The 19895-nt window shown below is 38.7% G+C and overlaps 1 protein-coding gene across 2 annotated transcripts in view; it reads left to right on the top strand.

Annotated features, from left to right (window-relative positions):
• The window catches only part of LOC307140903 (centrosomal protein of 95 kDa-like), a 194869-nt gene that overhangs the window by 6221 nt on the left and 168753 nt on the right, over positions 1 to 19895 (top strand). Inside the window, exons 3-5 of one of the 2 annotated variants that reach the window (XM_079840692.1) lie at positions 10622 to 10726; positions 14412 to 14525; positions 14690 to 14780. In XM_079840692.1, coding sequence (XP_079696818.1) covers positions 10622 to 10726; positions 14412 to 14525; positions 14690 to 14780 — 310 coding nt within the window. Of the gene's footprint in view, positions 1 to 10621; positions 10727 to 14215; positions 14323 to 14411; positions 14526 to 14689; positions 14781 to 19895 lie in introns of those variants that run through there. The other variant, XM_079840693.1, reaches the window with a different exon arrangement.

Genomic DNA, 19895 nt, shown 5'->3' with positions numbered 1-19895 from the left:
TGTTTCTAGCAGTTATTGCAAGTATTGCAAACTAAATTATATAATGAACCAAATAAATTATTAGTTGCATATTTTTGGAATGGAATAAAAAGAAAAAAACCCACTGTATTATCTAGGGATGCAACAATACAGTTAGTCCACGGTTCAATACATACCTCGGTTTTTAACCATGGTTTTCGGTTCGGTTCTGATGGCTTGTCACATCAGTTTTTTGTTATTCTATTCTTAGGCGACAGGAACAGCAAGAGGTTAAAGAGAAAAAAGACTTTTTTTTATTGCAATACTCTTTCTTTATTTTACTTTAAAGAATTTAAAAGTCTTACTTAAACTTAAAACTTTACTTAAAAAAGCACTTGTACACATTCCTAGTGTATTGGATAATATAAAATAAATATATATTTATAAAGATTTACACTGGCAGCTCAGAGCTGTACAGCAGCATTTAAGTATGAAATTGAATGAATGAATGTAAAAATAAAAAGCTACATAGACTTCACTATAAAATATACACTGATTCTTAACTACTGTATTAGTTTTTCAGTCAAGAGCAATGAGTCTTTTGTTGTTGTATTAACATTAAAGGGATATTTCACTCAAAACTGAAAATTCTGTAATCGAGAAATTAATACAGGTTTGGAACAATATAGTGTGAGTAAATATGACATCATTTTAGAGGTGAACTGTCCCTTTAAGGACAGCGTGTTCACTACTGCACTGTCAATTTAAGACCTCCGTGCAGTGCCGGCCCGTGGCATAGGCGGAATAGGCAAATGCTAGGGGCGCCACTCATCCATAGGGGCGCCAAAATGTATTAATGATACTATTTTATTAATATTAATTTGAAATATTACCAAATAAAGCGCAAAAAAACGTAACTAAGTCCCCCGCATCTTCCCGGTCCGCCTCAATCTCCCCCCGCCGATCTACTTGAATTGCGTCAGAAATACAACGCGCGATCAGTTTATCGTTAGGGGAATTTGTTGTGTTGCGTCGCCTCTCGCCGCATCCAACGCAGACAGGATTGCTTTCATTTTTTAGGGTGCTTGGTAGGGGTGGGCGATATCTCGATATTCAAAATATATCGAGATATTTTTTAAACACGATATGGATTTTGACATATCGTATATATCGATATATTGTTTATATTTAATTCTGATCCCGCCACTTTGCTTGTTTGCCCCCGCTCGCTCGCCCCCCGCCTCCTTGCTTTTGTTCCCCCTCCCCTCGCGTGTTGTCATGGCGGCGTCCGCAACCAGCTCGGAGGCTACAGAACTCGTCTTAAAAACAACTGGCTCCATTATATGGAGATACCTCGGTTAAGGCGTCGGACGAACAGCAGACAGATGTCTACTGCCATGAATGCCGACAGTTGGTTCTCAAACACTTGATCCAAGATACAGTTTACCTAGGCGGCATTACTTTGCGAGACAAGAACTCCCGCGACTGTACACTACAGAGAGAGCGGCTTGCTTGCTGGAGAAGGTTACTTACTATGCCCTTGATATGAGTTTTTATTTTTGAATGAGAATTCATTATTTGCATGCGTTTTAAAGCCTTGCGCGTATGGCACCATGCGCTTTCCCGAGCGCGCGCACTAAAAGCCTGTCAAACAAGTGATTACTGGACTAAATCTTACTGCGCTAATACTGTCAAATACACACAAGGTTAACATAAACACAGTCGGTTATGTCTAAAGTGAAAGTAAAATCGGCGTGTGTTTGTATATTAGATGCGTGAAAGTCTTAAATTGACAGCAGTGCAGCCGAGTGAACACGCTGCCACTTGTCCTTAAAGGCACAGTTCACTCTAAAATGATGTCATTATTTACTCACTCTAATGTTGTTCCAAACCTGTATTCATTTCTTCTGTTGAACACAGACAGCTGATAGTAGCGATTGACATCCATATTATTATTTCCTACAATGGGGACCAGCAACTGTTTGGTTTCCAATATGCTTCAAAATATATGTTATGTCCAACAGAAGAAAGAACTTTATTCAGGTTTAAAACAACTTGAGCGCGAGTAATCAATGACAGAATTTTCTTTTTTGAGTGAACTATTCCTTTAGTGGTTAATAAAATAACAAAAGACAAAGACAAAATCATTCACGGCTCTTGACTGAAAAACTAATACAGTAGCTTTAATAAGAATCAATGTATATTTTATAGGGAAGTCTCTGTAGTGTTTTATTTTTACATTTATTAATTCAATTTCATACTAATATGCTGCTGTACAGCTCTGAGCTGCCAGTGTAAATCTTTATAAATATATATTTATTTTATATTATACAGTACACTAGGAATGTGTACAAGGTTTTTTAAAAGTAAAGTTTTAAGTTTAAGTAAGGTTTTTCAAGTCTAGTAAGTAAAATAAAGAAAGAGTATTGCAATAAAAAAATAGTATTTTTTTCCTCCTTAAGCTCTTGCTGTTCGGCTAAGAATAGAATAGCAAAAATCTGATGCGACTAGCCATCAGAACCGAACCGAAAACCGTGGTAAAAAAAAACGAGGTATGTATTGAACCGTGGACTAACTGTATTGTTGCATCCATACTTTGTTCCTACATGAACTGCCTACCTCTTTGCACTTCAATAAAAAAAAAAGACTTTGTGGTATTTGGCATATTTGTTTTTGCAGTAGTTTTTGGGGGTTATTTTTCCTGTAAAGATATCGAGATATATATCGTATATAGAGATATAGCAAAATATATCGAGATATATTTTTTGCTCCATATCGCCCAGCCCTAGTGCTTGGCTGTTCGCACCAGGTGTTGACACGGTGAAAGTTGCCTGATTATTTATGACGGATGGCCGAATTGAAGTGTCAAAAAAGACAGAAGCCCTCTGATGCAGGGAAGATAAGGGATACACTGCTCTTCTTACATAGTATTTGTGTCTTGTTTCTAGTCTAAATATCTAAAAATTCTTAAATCAAGGTGCATTTACTAGATAAGTAAAATGACAGAAGATAATTTTCTTGTTTTCTTGAAAATAAAATCAAAATGATGTGAGTTTTTGCTGAAAAAAAGCTAAATTATCTGCCAGTGGAGTGAGAAAAATAATCTGGTTTCTGATTGAAATCTTGTTTCTGTCCCAAACAGAAATTTGATTATTTTTCTCACCCCATTGGCAGATAATTTTGCTTGTTTTAAGCAAAAACTCACTTCATTTTGATTTTATTTTCAAGTAAACAAGAAAAATGTCTTATGTCATTTTACTTATCTAGTAAATGCACCTTGATTTAAGAGTTTTTAGATATTTGGACTGGAAACAAGAAAAAGATTCTAAATAAGAAGAGCATTTTTTGCAGTGTAAAGACAGAAGTAAAGTGATGTAGGCAAATAAATGAACAGTTTATTTAATTGCATAGTAGTAAAATACTAATGTTTGGTAATTAATTCCAGTTATTTTTACCTTAAACTTTATGCAAGCAGCTGTTCTGGGTTCTCCAGAGGCCACAGCCAGTGTGATTTTGTAAAAAATAAATAATATAAAAATATCCCTTTTTTAATAGCCTAATGTTTTTACTCTGCAGTTGTGCAGTTTTAAGGGGGTGTATAGCAATTTTAAAATGTATTTGCCGAAATTAGTAATGATATTTATATACAGGTTTATTTAAAATAGCAACATTTTATGTAAAATTCACATTAAATATCAAAATTTCTCATTTGAATTCCTGGTGAAAACATGAAAATGCTCATAGTTTAGTGGAAGATTGCTGCCATTTACTGGAAAACAAACACTTTTGCTAGTTCTCAATGAATAGTTTGTGCATGAATGTTAGATGCACTCTTGCTCTTTGTGTTTAGGCTGTAATGTGGCATAGGTGCAATTTTTGTACAGTTTTACTATCATCAGCCTTTAAAAAATAAAAAATAATAATATCATGAACATAATGACGGGGTAGAATGGACTGGACATCATATAAAACAACAACAACAATAAAAATATAACCTCAATGCATTACAAAAATAAAACAGTACGAGTGTTTCCACAACTTATACTGATAACGTGTAGTGCTTAACCTTGATACAAGGGGCACCAAGTCAAATCTTGCATATAGCGAGTATGTGGGTAGACCCTTCCAGTTTTTCCTGACCCAAGCGGCAACCTCCCGCAGTTTCTCTTGAAGCCAATACGGAAGTGCCTCAAACTGCAATTCATCGACTGGCCGCTAGGGACAGGATCCAGAAGGGAGCAGAATCTCATTGAGCCCCATGTTAAAATGGCCAACTTTAGAGCAGAATAAAACATGTTTAGAGCCTGGTACAAATTGTGCTTTTGGTCTATACGGCTCATTTTGCCCTTCATGACAACTGTGAGGGGGGTGAATTTTTTTTATAACTCATTCGTTTACATTATATAAAGCCTTAAAATTCTGCATAATTAAGGGCGTGGCCACTTCGAGTGACAGGTGGATAGCCATTTATCTGCTGTCTGTTAGTCATCGCGTCACTTAAGCTCCGCCCACGTCCCGCCTTTTTGCCCATTTTCTGTTATCCGGGAGTGACGCGCGATGACGCGCTGCCAAGATGGCAACGGCCAGCTCGTCCCTACTTTGCGCTTCAGAACGGCTCATCAGAATCCTATGGGTGACGTCACGGACACTACGTCCATATTTTTTTACAGTCTATGGCTGTTTCCGAAATTGCCCCCTATACCCTCATTTACTATTCCCTACATTAGTCCACTGATATAGTCCACTTTGAAAACGAGTGAGTGATTTCGGACACTAAGTGCGCCGGAAAGGCTGCCGTTTTTGCAGTTTGTGCTTGCTGTTTGGCAGCTCCTGTAATAATGAAAAGATTTATCCTGAACTCTGCTACGGAAACTAGCATGTAACCTTAATCAAACAATATAATAATCATCTTAAAAAGGATCATTTATACCTGTATGCATGATATTGGGCTGGACCAGTGCGGTTCGGAAGATGGATGGATGATTGATTCAGCTGTGGGCACTATTTGAGGGAACAGCCATTTAGTGGTGTCCGAAACCATAGTGGATGTTATTAGGCTTGTTTGAGATGAGTGAAATCTGTGCAGAACCGATCACCGGTGATCAGCGCGAGATGCATTCCGGTTAGAAAAGTGTCCGAGGGCGGTCCGCCTTGCTCTGTCATGCTGACGTATGTCAAAAGACTCTCGCGAGCGAAAGGCGGATGTGTCGGATTCTGCAGTTGAGCGCATTTGCTCTCCACAGACTGCGCGGAGCAAAAGCATGATGGGAAACGCCTTGCTGACGACACAGCTTAATGCTTATACGTTTAAACAACCGTGATGTATGGTTCTTTTTAAAAATGTTTGATTTTAAAACTCTGATATCATGTTTTTATGTGTGAATATTCCCAAACTCTCTAACAAAGGCGATCTCTCTGTGGGTTATGTGATTGTTGTCATATTTATAAAAATATATATATATACAAACATGTATGTAGGCCTAATTAAAGTAAAAATGATTGATAAACACGTCTTTCGAATGGAAATAAATAACAAAAACTTTGGGTGTCTTGTTCATAATATTTATTTTCATATAAAAGTAACAGAACTTAAATTACATCCAGTTCATCAGCAACAAAGCGCACGAGTGTGAATCCCGCGATATCCGCCTTTGATCTCGCAGGTGTCTGATCCACTACGAGAAGAGAGAACTGTCCGGCTTGCCTGCACTTTTTTCACTCCTCCCCTCACTGCAGCCGCCTAGTCTCGGCTGAATTTCAGGCGAGGCGAGGCGCATCTCAAACAAGCCTATTAAGTGCACTCATTCAATCCCACAATGCACCACAATAACGAGTTTGCAACCGATGTATGCTCGACGGCTAGAGAATACCCATAATGCACTGAGAGTCGCGCCGTGCATTGAATGAATTCCCGTGTTTCGCCAGGAGATGGCATCGACTCACACTTTTTAAGACCAATGATATTGGGCCCACTCACTTATCGCCTGTAATTGAGCACGTCTGTTTACATACTCTGATAAACACTGATTAAACGCGTTAGAAGCTTTATTTTCACTTTTTTTTCAATATTTTCTTCATATTCATAGAAAATAAATTCCTTTCCGATCTGATATATGATGGAAAAAAGGATCAGTGCGAGTTTGGCAAAAGGTGGATTCGAACCTCTGATCAAGTTGCGTCAAATCTTAGCGCCACGCGTCTTACCCCTACACTATTGCTGCTGATGAAGATTGTGTATTCTGTAGGTGTCTCTTCCTCAACCAGACGTTTAAACAAGCCGATATATTTAAATAAAGTTTTATGTAAATTGCATCTACTCCAGTAAAATGTTTCTGTTAAAGGACCCACCGACAATTATTTTTGCTTCTGACGCCCATAATATAGCCTACTATAAAGTATGAAATATATAGGCCTACTATATATATATATATAATATATTATTGTTATTTTTTTAATTAAATGCTTATTAGTTACTTTATTATTCCCCTTTCCAAGTAAGTTCAGTGCCACACAAGTAAAGAGTTATAGGGTTAACTTTAAGCTTGTAGGCTCGTTTTTGGAGTAGTGGAGTAATGGAGAATGAGGGTACATAGGGCGAATCGGACAGCGGTAAGTTCATTCATTCAGGGCGCGACTCTCACAGTGCGTTGAGAGTACACCGTCTGGTTGAGTGAGAGAACGATTCAAAAGCACTCGTTTGCTCTCGAAATGCTCTCGCGGGACTTTGCTGTCATACGCCGAGCAGGCATCGAACAAGCATATTCTCCAGCGTGGACATCTACTGTACACTCGTTATTGCGGTGCATGGTGGGATTGAATGAGTGCACTCAAAAACGTCCACTATTGTTTCGGACACCACTACAAATGGATGTTCACTCAAATAGTGCCCTATTTAAGGGTTATGGGGGGCGATTTCGAACACAGCCTATGTTCCTGACACAAGTGCAAAGAGTTAGCCTGGATGCCAGCCGAACTTAGCCCCGCCCACAACATTTTAACTCGGGCAGTTCGGTCTGGAATTGATCCGTAGAGAAGTAATTATGCCCGAACAGAAACTGTTCAGGTTCAATGAAATTGTCAGGGCGGGCTTTAGACGATGATGGACAGATGATAAACAGTAACGTAATCATCCACGTCACCAAAGAGTGCTTGGGTTGAATTTGTTCTAATGTTATTTTGGCAGGGCTGCCTGCTAAAATTCTCATTACTGGGTCTGTATATCACATAATTGGGGTCGCTTCAACCCCGCGGTCTTGGCAACACAGTGCAGTTGAGTTCTGTTGATATTTGACAACTAACGTTATGCGTTGCTCAGTTGCTCTGATTGGTTGTAAGTCTATCAAATTGAGGTCTTTCCTGGTTCGGTTGAAACGCGCCCCATAATCACAGCCCAATGGAGCAGTATCCGACTCAAATTCTGACTAGAATTGAGTATGACGACGTCAGGCTAGCAAAAAGTCAGAGAAAGCCGAAAATTATTTTATAGATGATTCTAGGATTTACACAATATCACTTAAAATAATACTAAGATCTCTCAGGTCAAGTCACCTTTATTTATTTTTGTAGGGATGCTCAAAATTAACTGGTTAACCGTCCAAGAATTTTGATTGATTAATACTATCGGTTAAACAGTTTAAGATGTAATTTAAGTTTGTTATTTTTAATTTTATTTTAAACCACTAGCTGCATGGTTAAAAAATACGCTATACATATCAAATTAATTACATTAATTTAAAATACTGGTAAATATAACTAAATGTTTACAAACATTATAAACCCTATAAACATAGCTATAGGCTATTTTAGTTCCCCTCAATTCAAGTCAAGTCAACTTCATTTATATAGCGCTTTTAACAATGCAGATTGTTTCAAAGCAGCTTTACAGTGTTAAACAGGAAAATAATGCAACATAATTTTATTCAGCCGTATAGCCATTCTGGAGAAAACGGTGATGTCATCAGTTCATTTCAATATTGTGCCCAGTGACAGTGTGGGCTTTAGATCAGTAATTTAGTTTATATGGTTAATTTAGTTTGATAATTAGATTTATTTGGATATTTAGTTGAAAAATGTAGTGTCCCCAACTGAGCACGCCAAGCCAGAGGCAACAATCCACAAGCTCAATCCAAAATAAATCCCTCTCAATTTCAAAGGATAATTGAAAACTTGTGCCAATGGCTTTTTTGCATAAGATGCCATGCAACTTAGTGTTAATACTAGGGCTGTCAATCGATTACAAATTTTAATCACACTTTTGTTGTTAAGCATACGCCATTTAACTTATTAAACACATTAATGTTGTCGTCATTTGCTATATCCAGCAAAGTAAGCAATCAGATTGAATGGTGATTCTCACAAAGCAATATTTTCTGCAAGCTTCAAGGATCATTGGAGACTCCTAAAGGACACCAAATAACCAAATATAATGAGTACATATAATAATTTTATTATATAATAAATTTATACACAACTAAGCACCTATGAAAAAAAAAACATAACAGAAAAAATCTACAGAATTCAGTGTATGGTATGTTTACAGAGAAACAACGACAAGACTGTTTTCATTTCATTTATGACGAGTCAAGCTGTAATACCAAACAGGACTACACAGAGATACCAAAAAAGCTCCTAAATCAACCGCTTTGACTTGACTGCATAAACCTATGATTACTAAACACAAAAACGTACACATGACAAATCAAATTGTTTCCTGACTGTGTGTGGAAACAATGCGAATGTACTGAGATATGTCTGTATTTTTTCTATGGTTTGTACATGAATGCAGCGTGCGATCAGTGATCAAGAGCAGGCACATACACGGTTTGTTCTTTGGGGATCAATTTAACAGACACTCACACGCTTACTGTACAACTCCTGTACGTCACCAAAGTTGCACTCTTCAGAAACAATCGCAGAATACGACAGAGCTCGTATTTTAAAGCAAAGCACACACTGGAATGAATAATTCACTAAAACGCATGTGAGTCTCTATTCTCTCTGATATCTCTGCTGTAATCAGCCTGGCCTTTACATTAGCGCTGTTTTGGACTGTTTGAATGAATTCGATTACTGGATCACTGAAAACTTTCCCAGAGTTTTACGGCTTAAAATGGCTTGATCACAAACAGAGAAGTAGAATCGGGTTAAAGAGTTAGAATGGAAATTTCCTCCTACCAGGGTTACAGGTGCTTATAGATGCTCAGTGTGATTTGTGATTTAAAGGGTTAGTTCACCCAAAAATGAAAATTACCAGTAATTACTCACCCTCATGTCGTTCGACACCCGTAAGACCTCCGTTCATATTCGGAACACAAATGAAGATATTTTTGTTGAAAGCTGATGGCTGAGAAAGGCTTCAGATAGGCCTCCATTGGCATTCAGTACATTCACACTTCCAAGATCCATAAAAGGCACTTAAAATGTCGTTACAAAGTCCATCTCACCACAGTGGCTCTACAATAATTTTACGATGCGACGACTAGTTTTTGTGCGCAAAAAAAATCAAAATAACACCTTTATCCAACTTGTTCTTGTCTTCCGTGTGTGTGCCTCCACGACGCATGCGTGAGAATATGACGTAGCGCCGGGGTTCGGGAATCCATGAAATGCACACTTAAGCCCCATTTTGAGAACTACGCCGAGACCTAAAGCACGATCAATGTAGAATTCAACAGCTTAGATACGCGCGTCTTCCTCTGCTTGTAAACAAATCGCTTCTGGGTCATGTGTCCGAACGCCAGATCTGCGTCATATTCTCGCGCATGCGTCGTGGAGGCACACACGGAAGACAAGAACAAGTTGGATAAAGGTGTTATTTTGTTGCCTCTGACTTGGCGTGCTCAGTTGGGGACACTAAATTTTTCAACTAAACATCGAAATAAATCGAAATAATAAACTAAATTAACCATTTAAACTAAATTACTTATCGAATTATTGATCTAAAGCCCACACTGTCACTGTATGATAATTGAAATGACATTAGCGTTTTTCCAGAATGGCTATACAGCTGAATAAAATTATGCTGCATTATTTTCCTGTTTAACACTGTAAGGCTGCTTTGAAACAATCTACATTGTTAAAAGCGCTATATAAATAAAGTTGACTTGACTTGACTTATTTAGATTTTTTTTTGCGCGCAAACTATTGTCGTCGCATCGTAAAATTATTGTAGAGTCACTGTGGTGAGATGGACTTTGTTACGACGTTTAAAGTGCCTTTTATGGATCTTGGAAGTGTGAATGTACTGAATGTCAATGGAGGCCTATCTGAAGCCTTTCTCAGCCATCAGATTTCAACAAAAATATCTTCATTTGTGTTCCGAATATGAACGGAGGTCTTACGGGTGTCGAACGACATGAGGGTGAGTAATTAATGACAGAATTTTCATTTTTGGGTGAACTAACCCTTTAAACTCCCGACTTCTAAGATCATCTAACTGCATGACAAAAAGTATGTTAATGACGTAGCTTTACATACTTATGTAATTTAATTGCGTTAAATTATTTTAACGCGTTAAGGACTTTAAATTAATTGCATGTGTTAACGGTGACAGCCCTAGTTAATACCACTTCTCCTTGGCTTGGTTATTACAAATTAAGAGAAATATTATAACCTGCTTGTATTATGATTGTGAAACTAATTTTTTGGTCCTTTTCTTCCTTAGATTGTGTAGCTGCTGAGCGTCAGGAAGATGACATCCACAATGTGCAATCTGTTATTGACTCACTGGCCTTAGACTACCTCCAGATTAGTTTATCTCACATCACAGGTTAGGCATGTTTCACTCTCCGTCTCTCTTCCCATGGTCTCTAATCACTTGTCATTGGAGAAGGAATGATGCCATTATCTAAAAAGTGTCCACCTGTTATCTAAAAAGTGTCTATTTAACACCTGTAAGAATTTTAAATATGCCTGTTAAGATCATTCAGAGCACATGGTTTCTGTTTTCGAAGGGTTTTCTGTTCACCCAAAAATGAAAATTCTGCCATTAGTTATTCACCCTCATGTTGTTCCACACCTGTAAGACAGTGGTTCTAAAATAACTTTATGAATCGGCGAGAATAGTTTTTGTGCGCAAAAAAACCCTAAATAACGACTTGCATCGTGATGACGATTTCAAAGCAAGGCATCATGAAGCGTTATGAATCAGTGAGCCGAATCATGATTCGGATCGCGTGTCAAACCGCCAAACTGCTGAAATTTGGTGATTCGACTCGCTGATTCATAACGCTTCGAAGCTTCATGATGCCTTGTTTTGAAATCGTCTTCACTATGTAAGTCGTTATTTAGGGTTTTTTTGCGCACAAAAACTATTCTCGCCGATTCATAAAGTTATTTTAGAACCACTGTAGTGAGATGGACTTTGTAACGACGTCTTTACACTCTCAAGACCCTTAAAAGGTACTAAAGTGCCATTGTGCCAATGGAGGCCTTTCAGAGCCATCAGATTTCAACTAAAATATCTTCATTTCTGTTCCGAAGATGAACGGAGGTCTTACGGGTGTCGAACGACATGAGGGTAAGTAATTAATGACAGAATTTTCATTTTTGGGTGAACTAACCCTTTAAGATATTTTTGATGAAATCTGAAAGTTCTCTGACCCCTCCATAGACAGCCTACACCATTGCAACTTTGACTCAAGATTCAAGTTCGGTTGAGCTTGTGTTTATGTTCACTGGTCAATGTTTATATGCGGGTAAACGCCTAAACTAATCTGTTCATCATTAAAAGTGATCGAGTCTCTTTAGAACATTTGGACTAAACCACTCCATTCATATGGATTAGTTTTCCGATCTCTTTATGAACTTTTTGAAGGTCAAAGTAGTGCTGGGCGGTATACCGGTTGATAACGAATACCTTTATTTATTTTTGTTAAGATATGAATTTTGATGATGCCGCAATACCGGTATGTGTCGCGTTCGGAACGCGGCGCATCGCGTCACTGTTCGAGGGGTCCTGTTTCACTGTTGCACTGTAGAGAGCACAGCTGAGATCGCATCACAGCCTATGGTAAGTCCGAAATCACCCCCTAAAGCCTCATTCACTATTATTCCCTACGTTATCCACTTATATTGTTCACTTGAAAGAGTGAGCGAATTCGGACAGCTGTTGTGTGTACATCGGCTGTATACTCGTTATTGCGGTGCAATGTGAGATTGAATGAGTGCACTCAATAATGTCCACTATGGTTTCTGACACCACTACAGATGGCTGTCCCCACAAATAATGCCCTATTTAAGGTTATAGGGGGCGATTTTTGGATTCAGCCCTTGATTACAGTGGATAATTCAAGAAAAACAGCGCGTGAGAGAGAGCGGTTTCTGCGTGGAGCTAAGATTAATGTTCTCCACATGGATCATATTTTAGCACATGTAGACCGGAGCGAGCGCGTTTAAGTTTTTTTTTATGGACATATTTCATATACTCTAGTGCTCTAAACATAAACCGGCAGCATGTATGCGCACATATTTCATCACGTCTTCTTCAAATGAAATGTAACGTTGTGCAAAGGACACTGACGATGACACGATGGGTTATTCTGCTACACAGAAGACGATATATGTAAGTTAATAAATAGACTGACAATTCAAACAAGAATGGGCAAAAATGTAAAGGATAAGTTCACTTTTAAATAAACTTTTGCTGATAATTTACTCACCCCCATGTCATCCAAGATGTCCATGTCTTTCTTTCTGCAGTCGAAAAGAAATTAAGATTTTTGATGAAAACATTCCAGGATTTTTTTCTCCAAATAATGGACTTCAGTGGGCTCCAAACGGTTAACTGCTTTATTCTTTCTGTGTTAAACTGACGTGTGCCATTTGTTCAGAGACTGTAGTGCTCTTAAATGCATTGCAAATATCCTTCAACCTTTTAAATGTTCTTCCGCTTTTCTCCCTCATTTCGGCAGTTTGTTATATACACTGTTAAAAAATGTAATTCAATTTTCTAGTGACTGATGACATCAACATTTTTCAATTGGCCAAATTGAATTTCTGCGAATTGATACAATTTAATTAACAGAAATTCAATTTGGCCAACTGAAAAGTTTTGTTGTGATCGGTCACTAGAAAATTTTGAATTGGAGAAATGTTTTACAGTGAAACTGTGAGGTTGGTCCAATTAAATGTTTTAAATTGTAGTAACAATTGTTTGTTTATTTCTCACTGTCCCAAAAGACAAAAATGACTAAAAACATAAATATATTAAGCAAAATGAACACAGACAACAGGTTTGACATTTTATCACATTACTTTATTAACAAGTCAATTCCAACACAGGATATTTGGTGAAAATACATTATTTTCAATAAGGTAAAACTCTGAATACATTCACAGTCTTCTGCATAACAGGATGTCTTAATGTGGTGAAGAAACCGCGGCACTGCATAATGAATAATTTCAGTGCTCAATACTCACAAACGTCTTGTGATGATGAATATCTCTATTCTCTTGGGAATGTTTGTTTCAGTCTTCTCTTCAGCAATGGCTGGTTTGGCTCTGCAGTCTGCTCTCGTTCCCGCTGGATCAGCATTTGAAATCTCCACACGAACGGTTTTCCTCAAGCGCATTTTGTGCATGCATATACAGTTTTTCGGACGTAGGACTTGTTCATCCAACATGGATTTTTTTCACTTCGACTTCATAGATTGACTGAGCACAATTAAATATGTTCAGTGAATATACAATTTTAATTTTGAGCTATGATTACTACAATGCAACTTTTTGCATGGGGATAATTATTTGGAAGTAATTTATTGGGCCAATATGTAATGATCAATTTTCTCAATTGTTCCCAAAACATGTTTTACTGTGTAGGGTTAGATTTTTAAAATGTTTAAGGTGCCCTCAACTCTTTTATTTTATTTTTTTTTATTTTATTTTTTTTATCTTATTTTATTTATATATCTCTCCATGGTCATATTTTAATATTCATGTGTCTGTAATGAGTGTGTTGCATGTGTTTTATTGGTTGTTGTCTCCACACAGAATCATTTTGTGGGGCTTTGTAAACCTGTAAGTCTATTAATTCTAGTGTGGAATTTGTCTACAATATTCACTCATCATGACAGTAAAATAGGGCATTCTAGTCAATTTACTGCAGCATCCTCTCTCAATTAGTAGAAAATGTGGTTAACACCCGGTCATGCATAGGGGAAAAAAATACCGTCATATACCGCGAAACCGATATAATGTTGAAAAATACTGTGATATAAATTTTTGGTCATACCGCCCAGCACTACGTCAAAGTTGCAATGGCATAGACTGTCTATGGAGCGGTCAGAGAGCTCTCAGATTTCATCAAAAAGATCTTCATCGTTCCCAAGATGAACAAAAGTCTTACGCAGTTGGAACGACATGAGGGTAAGTAAAAGATGACATAATTTTGGGTGAACTAACCCTTTAATGTAGTGTGTGGCTTCATGTATGTAACGCATGCTTTCTCTCTGTAGGTGAGAATATAGTCAGAGGAGAAAAAGAATCTATCAGAAACCTGTTGGAGATTTTTGATGGTCTGCTGGACTACCTCATAGAACAGCAGAGTGATGAGGAGCCCCAATATAAAGGTGATTTATAGCTCACTTACCAGCCTTCTATTTGTTAGTGCTCATCATCTGAGCCAAAAGACGTGAAATCTGAGCCAAAAGACGGGTTCCAAATTTGTAAGATGCTGATGATGCATGATTTTACATCTAATTTTTTTATAAATTCTCCTCATGCTCACATGCAGGGCTTAATGGAAAAAACAGTGCTGCCACTGCAACTCTTCAACCTCGGAATAAGGACAGAGACAATACACAGTGCCGGGCATTCAGCATTCAGTAAGTGGTATACACAGATAATTGTGGACTTTCTGTTGCAGTAGCAGGTTTTCCACTGTCAGCCCAGTGTGGGTTACCTATGGGCCGGGAAAGGGCCAGTAGTCTCTGATCTCGAGCCGCGAGGCCAACAACATTAAGTGTGTTTTCCATCCAAAATTGGGAATTTAACTTAACAAAATGATATATAATAATATAGCATAAACATTTGTGATTTAAAGCAGCATTTCCATCCCATGTGTTCAAAAGAACAAAATCATCTCTTACTGGAAAATTGGCGCAAAATATCTGTAATAAAAGTGGAAGTTGCTGCATTTAGGGAAGCCGCTCTGGCTTATTTTTCTTACACCGTAAATGACTTGAAAATGTACAGAGCCCCTAAAGGGACATGGTGGTGGAAAAAATTTAGGATGGGAGGAGGTTTTTTCCCCTAAATCTTTTGCGGTCCATCGCAAAGATTTGCATTCCCTCGCAAAGATATTTTGCGTTCTCATGCAAAGATAGATGTCCCGCGGGCCGTTTCAAACAGCTCATTAGGCTACGTTAAAAATGGAGCGGTTAGAGTAATTGCTATAAATAAATACAGTCAGTGCTTAGTTCAATGAGTTCGGTGAGCTAAATGTTGTTAAAACACAATGTCTCTTTAACGTAGACAACAAGCTGCAACCTAATTTTCCTCAAAATGAGACGTATAATATAAATGGGTCTATATGAGCAGGCAGCTGAGAGAAGTCCGAAGGAACTTTCTGCAAAGTGCAAAACCCGAAAAGCATTAGCCTACTACAAGTCATTAACTTCAATGTTACACACTGTCTCAATTCCGTTTGAACGAACACATCAATGGTCACTTAGTTTAATAAAAACACTCACCCCCAGTTTCACAGACAAGGCTTAAGCTAGTCCTAGACTAAAATGCATTTTTGAGTTGTGTTAACTGAAAGAAACTTGCACTGATGTATCTTAAAATATGTCAGTGCCATTGTTTTGTCTTAAGATACACACCAGTAATGTTTTTTTTTAGGGCACATTTATAAAAGTTACTTAAATGTACTAATTGAACTAATGCCTAATCCTAGTTTAGCCTAAATCCCGTTTGTGAAACCGGGCCTATGTTTAATAAAATACTTTTGCGAGGGAACGCAAAGTTTCTCGGGGGGAACGCAAAAGTTTTGCGAGGGAACGCAAAAGATTTGGGGGGGAAAAAAACTCCTCCCATCCAAAAAATTTTCCACCACCACGTCCCTTTAGGGTCTCCGTAAAAATGAAACGTAAACACGGTAAAAAAAACACAAAACAAACACAAAAAAATTATGAAATATTATTACATTTTAAAAATCAGCTTATTTAAAAATGTAATTTATTTCTGTGACGCAAAGCAGCATCATTACTCTAGTCTTCAGTGTCACAGGATCCTTAAGAAATCATTCTAATATACAAATTTTTGTTCTTTATTATTATTAGGGGCCAAGCACCGAAGGTGTGGAGCCCCTTTTGAAATTGTTAGATTTCTTATTATTATTCCGCCATGGAAGTCTATGGCAGCCCATAGAACCGTTTGCGGGAAAATTATGAAATTTGGTACACTGATCGAGGTCATTACCAATAGTAACCACACCCATTTTGGAGTCTCTAACTCAATCCCTCTAGCGCCACCACCTGTGCAAAGTTTGACTCATATTTTTGCTAATAACTTTTGAACCCTAAGAGCTAGAAACAATCTTTTTCCTTCGATTCCTTGGCTCAAGCCAATTCGATTGCACCTTATGACGTCATTTCCGTCATGAAAATTTTTAATTAACCGAAACCCAACTTTTTCGAACTCCTCCTAGGCCGTTGGTCCGATTTACACGAAAATTTAACCTGATCATCTCCAGACAGTGCTGACAATAAAACATGGAATTCAAGTTGATTCGTCAAATCGTTTTTGATAAACACGCAAACAAATTTTACGTAACGCTTGAAAAAACACACTTAAGGCAATATCTCCGCAACGCTTTATTGTATTCAAACCAAACTTGGTACAAATCATCACAAGCATGACTTGAGGCAACATGCAGCGCTTCGGCGCAGCGCCACCTACTGGTCCGGAGATACGAAAAATTGCTATTTTTGCTTATAACTTCTGAACCGTTTGTCCAAAAATCATAAAAGTGATCTCGTTAGATTCAGGACGGCATGCAGAGACGTCTGATATCCAATTTTACCATATCTGCCATTTTGACTGTCGGCCATTTTGAATTATGTACTAAAATGCTGTATTTTATGAACGGATTGTTACGAAACTCTGTATGGGTCATCAGCACGATGCCCTGAAGTAGCCTGACAAGTTTCAAAACAGCGCAACCTAGTGGAGAATTTTTTTTTTCAAACCCTTATAACTTTGGGTGGGGTTGACTTAATTTCATGGGACTAACTTTTTTTGTCTCCTGAATCCTTGCCGAGTCCAACGATACCAGACTTGCCAGGTTTCGGCGTATGGTTTGTGCAGCGCGGTAATTTAGCGCTTGTTACGTCCCTCAGCTCTGGTGTTTGTTGCTACACGTGTGTTCTTAATTGCAGATGAGCCACACCTGAGCGATGCCTACTGGCGCTATAAAAGGCTTCTCGGTCCATTCCTGAGCGCGCACACAGAGACTGAGCACAGAGACGGTGCAGAGCCGAGCTTGCTGTACTTTGAGTGACTGCCGTCTAGTCGTCCACCCGGAGTAGAAAACGTTCTTGTGTTTTTTTTTATCTTAGTGTTAACCCACCTATCATTTGATACCCATTCTGTTAAATAAACCTACCCCTTGACTTTGAAACGAGCTGATCTGTGTGCGTCTCTCCTTTATGTTAAGGGTGGTGTCCGACCGCCCGTAACATAGTGGAGACTCGTCCGGGATAAATTGATTAAATCGGACTTTAGTGTTAATTGCGGAACTTCTGAACGCTACAACATTTTGGTGAGTATTCTGGTGAGCAATTATGATGATGGGAAGGTGTCGCTCCTTCTGACCCTATTTCATTTGATGTCGTGCGCCACATTCGACTTGTGCCCCCTTTTGTGGAAAGAGATGTGGAAAAATATTTTCCACACTTTGAGCGTGTCGCAACGAATTTAAATTGGCAGAGAACTGCTTGGGCATTCCTCCTGCAATGCGTTTTAGTGGGAAGGGCGCAGGAGGTTTCTCATCGCTAACAGTGGAGCAGAGCGGTGACTATGATGTTGTGAAAGCATCAGTTCTGAGGTGTTATCAGCTGATCCCTGAAGCATATCGACAGAAGTTTAGGAACTTAAAAAAAAATGAGCGTCAAACTTTTGTTGAATTTGGTCGAGATAAAGAAGCCCTGTTTGATCGCTGGTGTTCATCACAGCGTGTGGATAGTCAGGAGAATTTGCGAGAACTAATTATTTTAGAAGAATTTCGGAACTGTCTGCCAACCACTGTGGCAACCTATTTAGTTGAGCAGAAGGCCGAGTCTATTTCTGAAGCTGCTATACTTGCTGACGAGTATGTTTTAACGCATAACGTCGCCAGAGAACGTTTTCGCTTAAGAGTTAATCCTTCTACGGCCACTGATGTAGACTCGAAAAAGAATGCAGTAAAACAAGAAGACAGACACTGTTTTTATTGTAAAAAGCCTGGACATATTGTGGCAGAGTGCTTAATACTGAAAAAAAAAACAGTCCACAAAACCCATGGGTCTCGTTAGTTCTTCTTCAAGAAAAATGCCGCCTGTCTTTCTTGCAGAGTTGAAATCCGAGAAAACCCAGTCCATGTACGAGCCCTTTCTGACGAATGGGACCGTATCTGTGCCTGGTGAGGAAGCTGTCGCTGTGCGCATTTTGCGAGATACAGGCGCGGCTCAATCTTTCCTCCTTCGCGGCTTGTTGCCGTTGTCTGAAAAGACTGCAACTGGTAGTAGTGTTCTTGTTCGAGAAATCGAGATGGGTTTTCTCGATGTCCCATTACATCACGTGCGTCTTAATTCAGAGTTGGCGAGTGGTGATGTGGTCGTTGACGTTCAAGACTCTTTACCAATCCCCGGTGTCACGTTTCTCCTTGGCAACGACCTAGCCGGTGGAAACGTGTGGAGCCGTGGTGATGTCCCACCCGAGGTTGTGTCTGTGCCGCTCAGTCTAGAGACAAATACTAGAGCACAAATGCAACATGGAACAATCATGAGAAAGAGAGGGGAAGGGGCAAATAAAAGAAAGATGAAAGGCAGCTTAACTTTTGCATAACTTCCCTATGGACCTCTAGTGGATAATGTGGTCATTGCACTCTTTCTCTTTAACTATAATTCCTAAAGTTTTTCCACAAACCTACAGATGGCGATATTCTATCCCTAACACATAGAGCAATGTCCAAAAACTATTTATATTTTTTTAAGATCATTAAGATTTAAGAAAAAATAATTTTTAATGAGCCAGTTTATGACATAGTTAAGTATTTGTGCAGTAAATAGGTAAAAAACTACCAAATACCCACAAAAACACAGCATAAATGTATAGTTGAGAAGTAAATAAAAAAAATTATATATAGTTTTCCATGTAAAAAAATTATATTTCCTTATGCAATCGCTCTGTAAAAGTTTGGGGTCTATCTGACCCCAAGGGACTCAAACCTAAACCCTACTTGAGGGACGATTAAGGGTTAATGCAGTTCAATCTGTTTCAGACCGTGCAAGCGAGAGTCCGACCTATTTCATCCGAGACGGCTTACTTATGCGGAGGTGGAGACCTCAGAAAAGTGATGAGTGGAATAACATTGAGCAAGTCGTTATGCCGGCTGAAAACAGATGCGCTATTCTGAGTGTCGCGCATGATGTTGTTTCTGGTCATTTAGGTGTGACTAAAACATACAACCGTGTTCTTCGTCACTTTTTCTGGCCTGGACTGAAGCGTGATGTGCGGCGGTATTGTAAAACGTGCCATGTCTGCCAGGTTGGTGGTAAACCAAACTAGATAATTCCACCTGCGCCGTTGTACCCCATACCTGCCATGGGTGAACCTTTTGAGAAGGTGATCATTGATTGTGTCGGTCCTCTTCCACGGTCAAAAAGTGGATATCAGTATTTATTAACAATTATGTGTACTGCTACCCGCTTCCCTGAGGCGGTGCCTCTGAGGAAGAT

Source organism: Gobio gobio (assembly GCF_949357685.1).
Source record: "Gobio gobio genome assembly, chromosome: 17".
Taxonomy (NCBI): domain Eukaryota; kingdom Metazoa; phylum Chordata; class Actinopteri; order Cypriniformes; family Gobionidae; genus Gobio; species Gobio gobio.
Note: the sequence above shows the minus strand (reverse complement) of the source record. Positions and strands in the feature narration are given on the sequence as shown.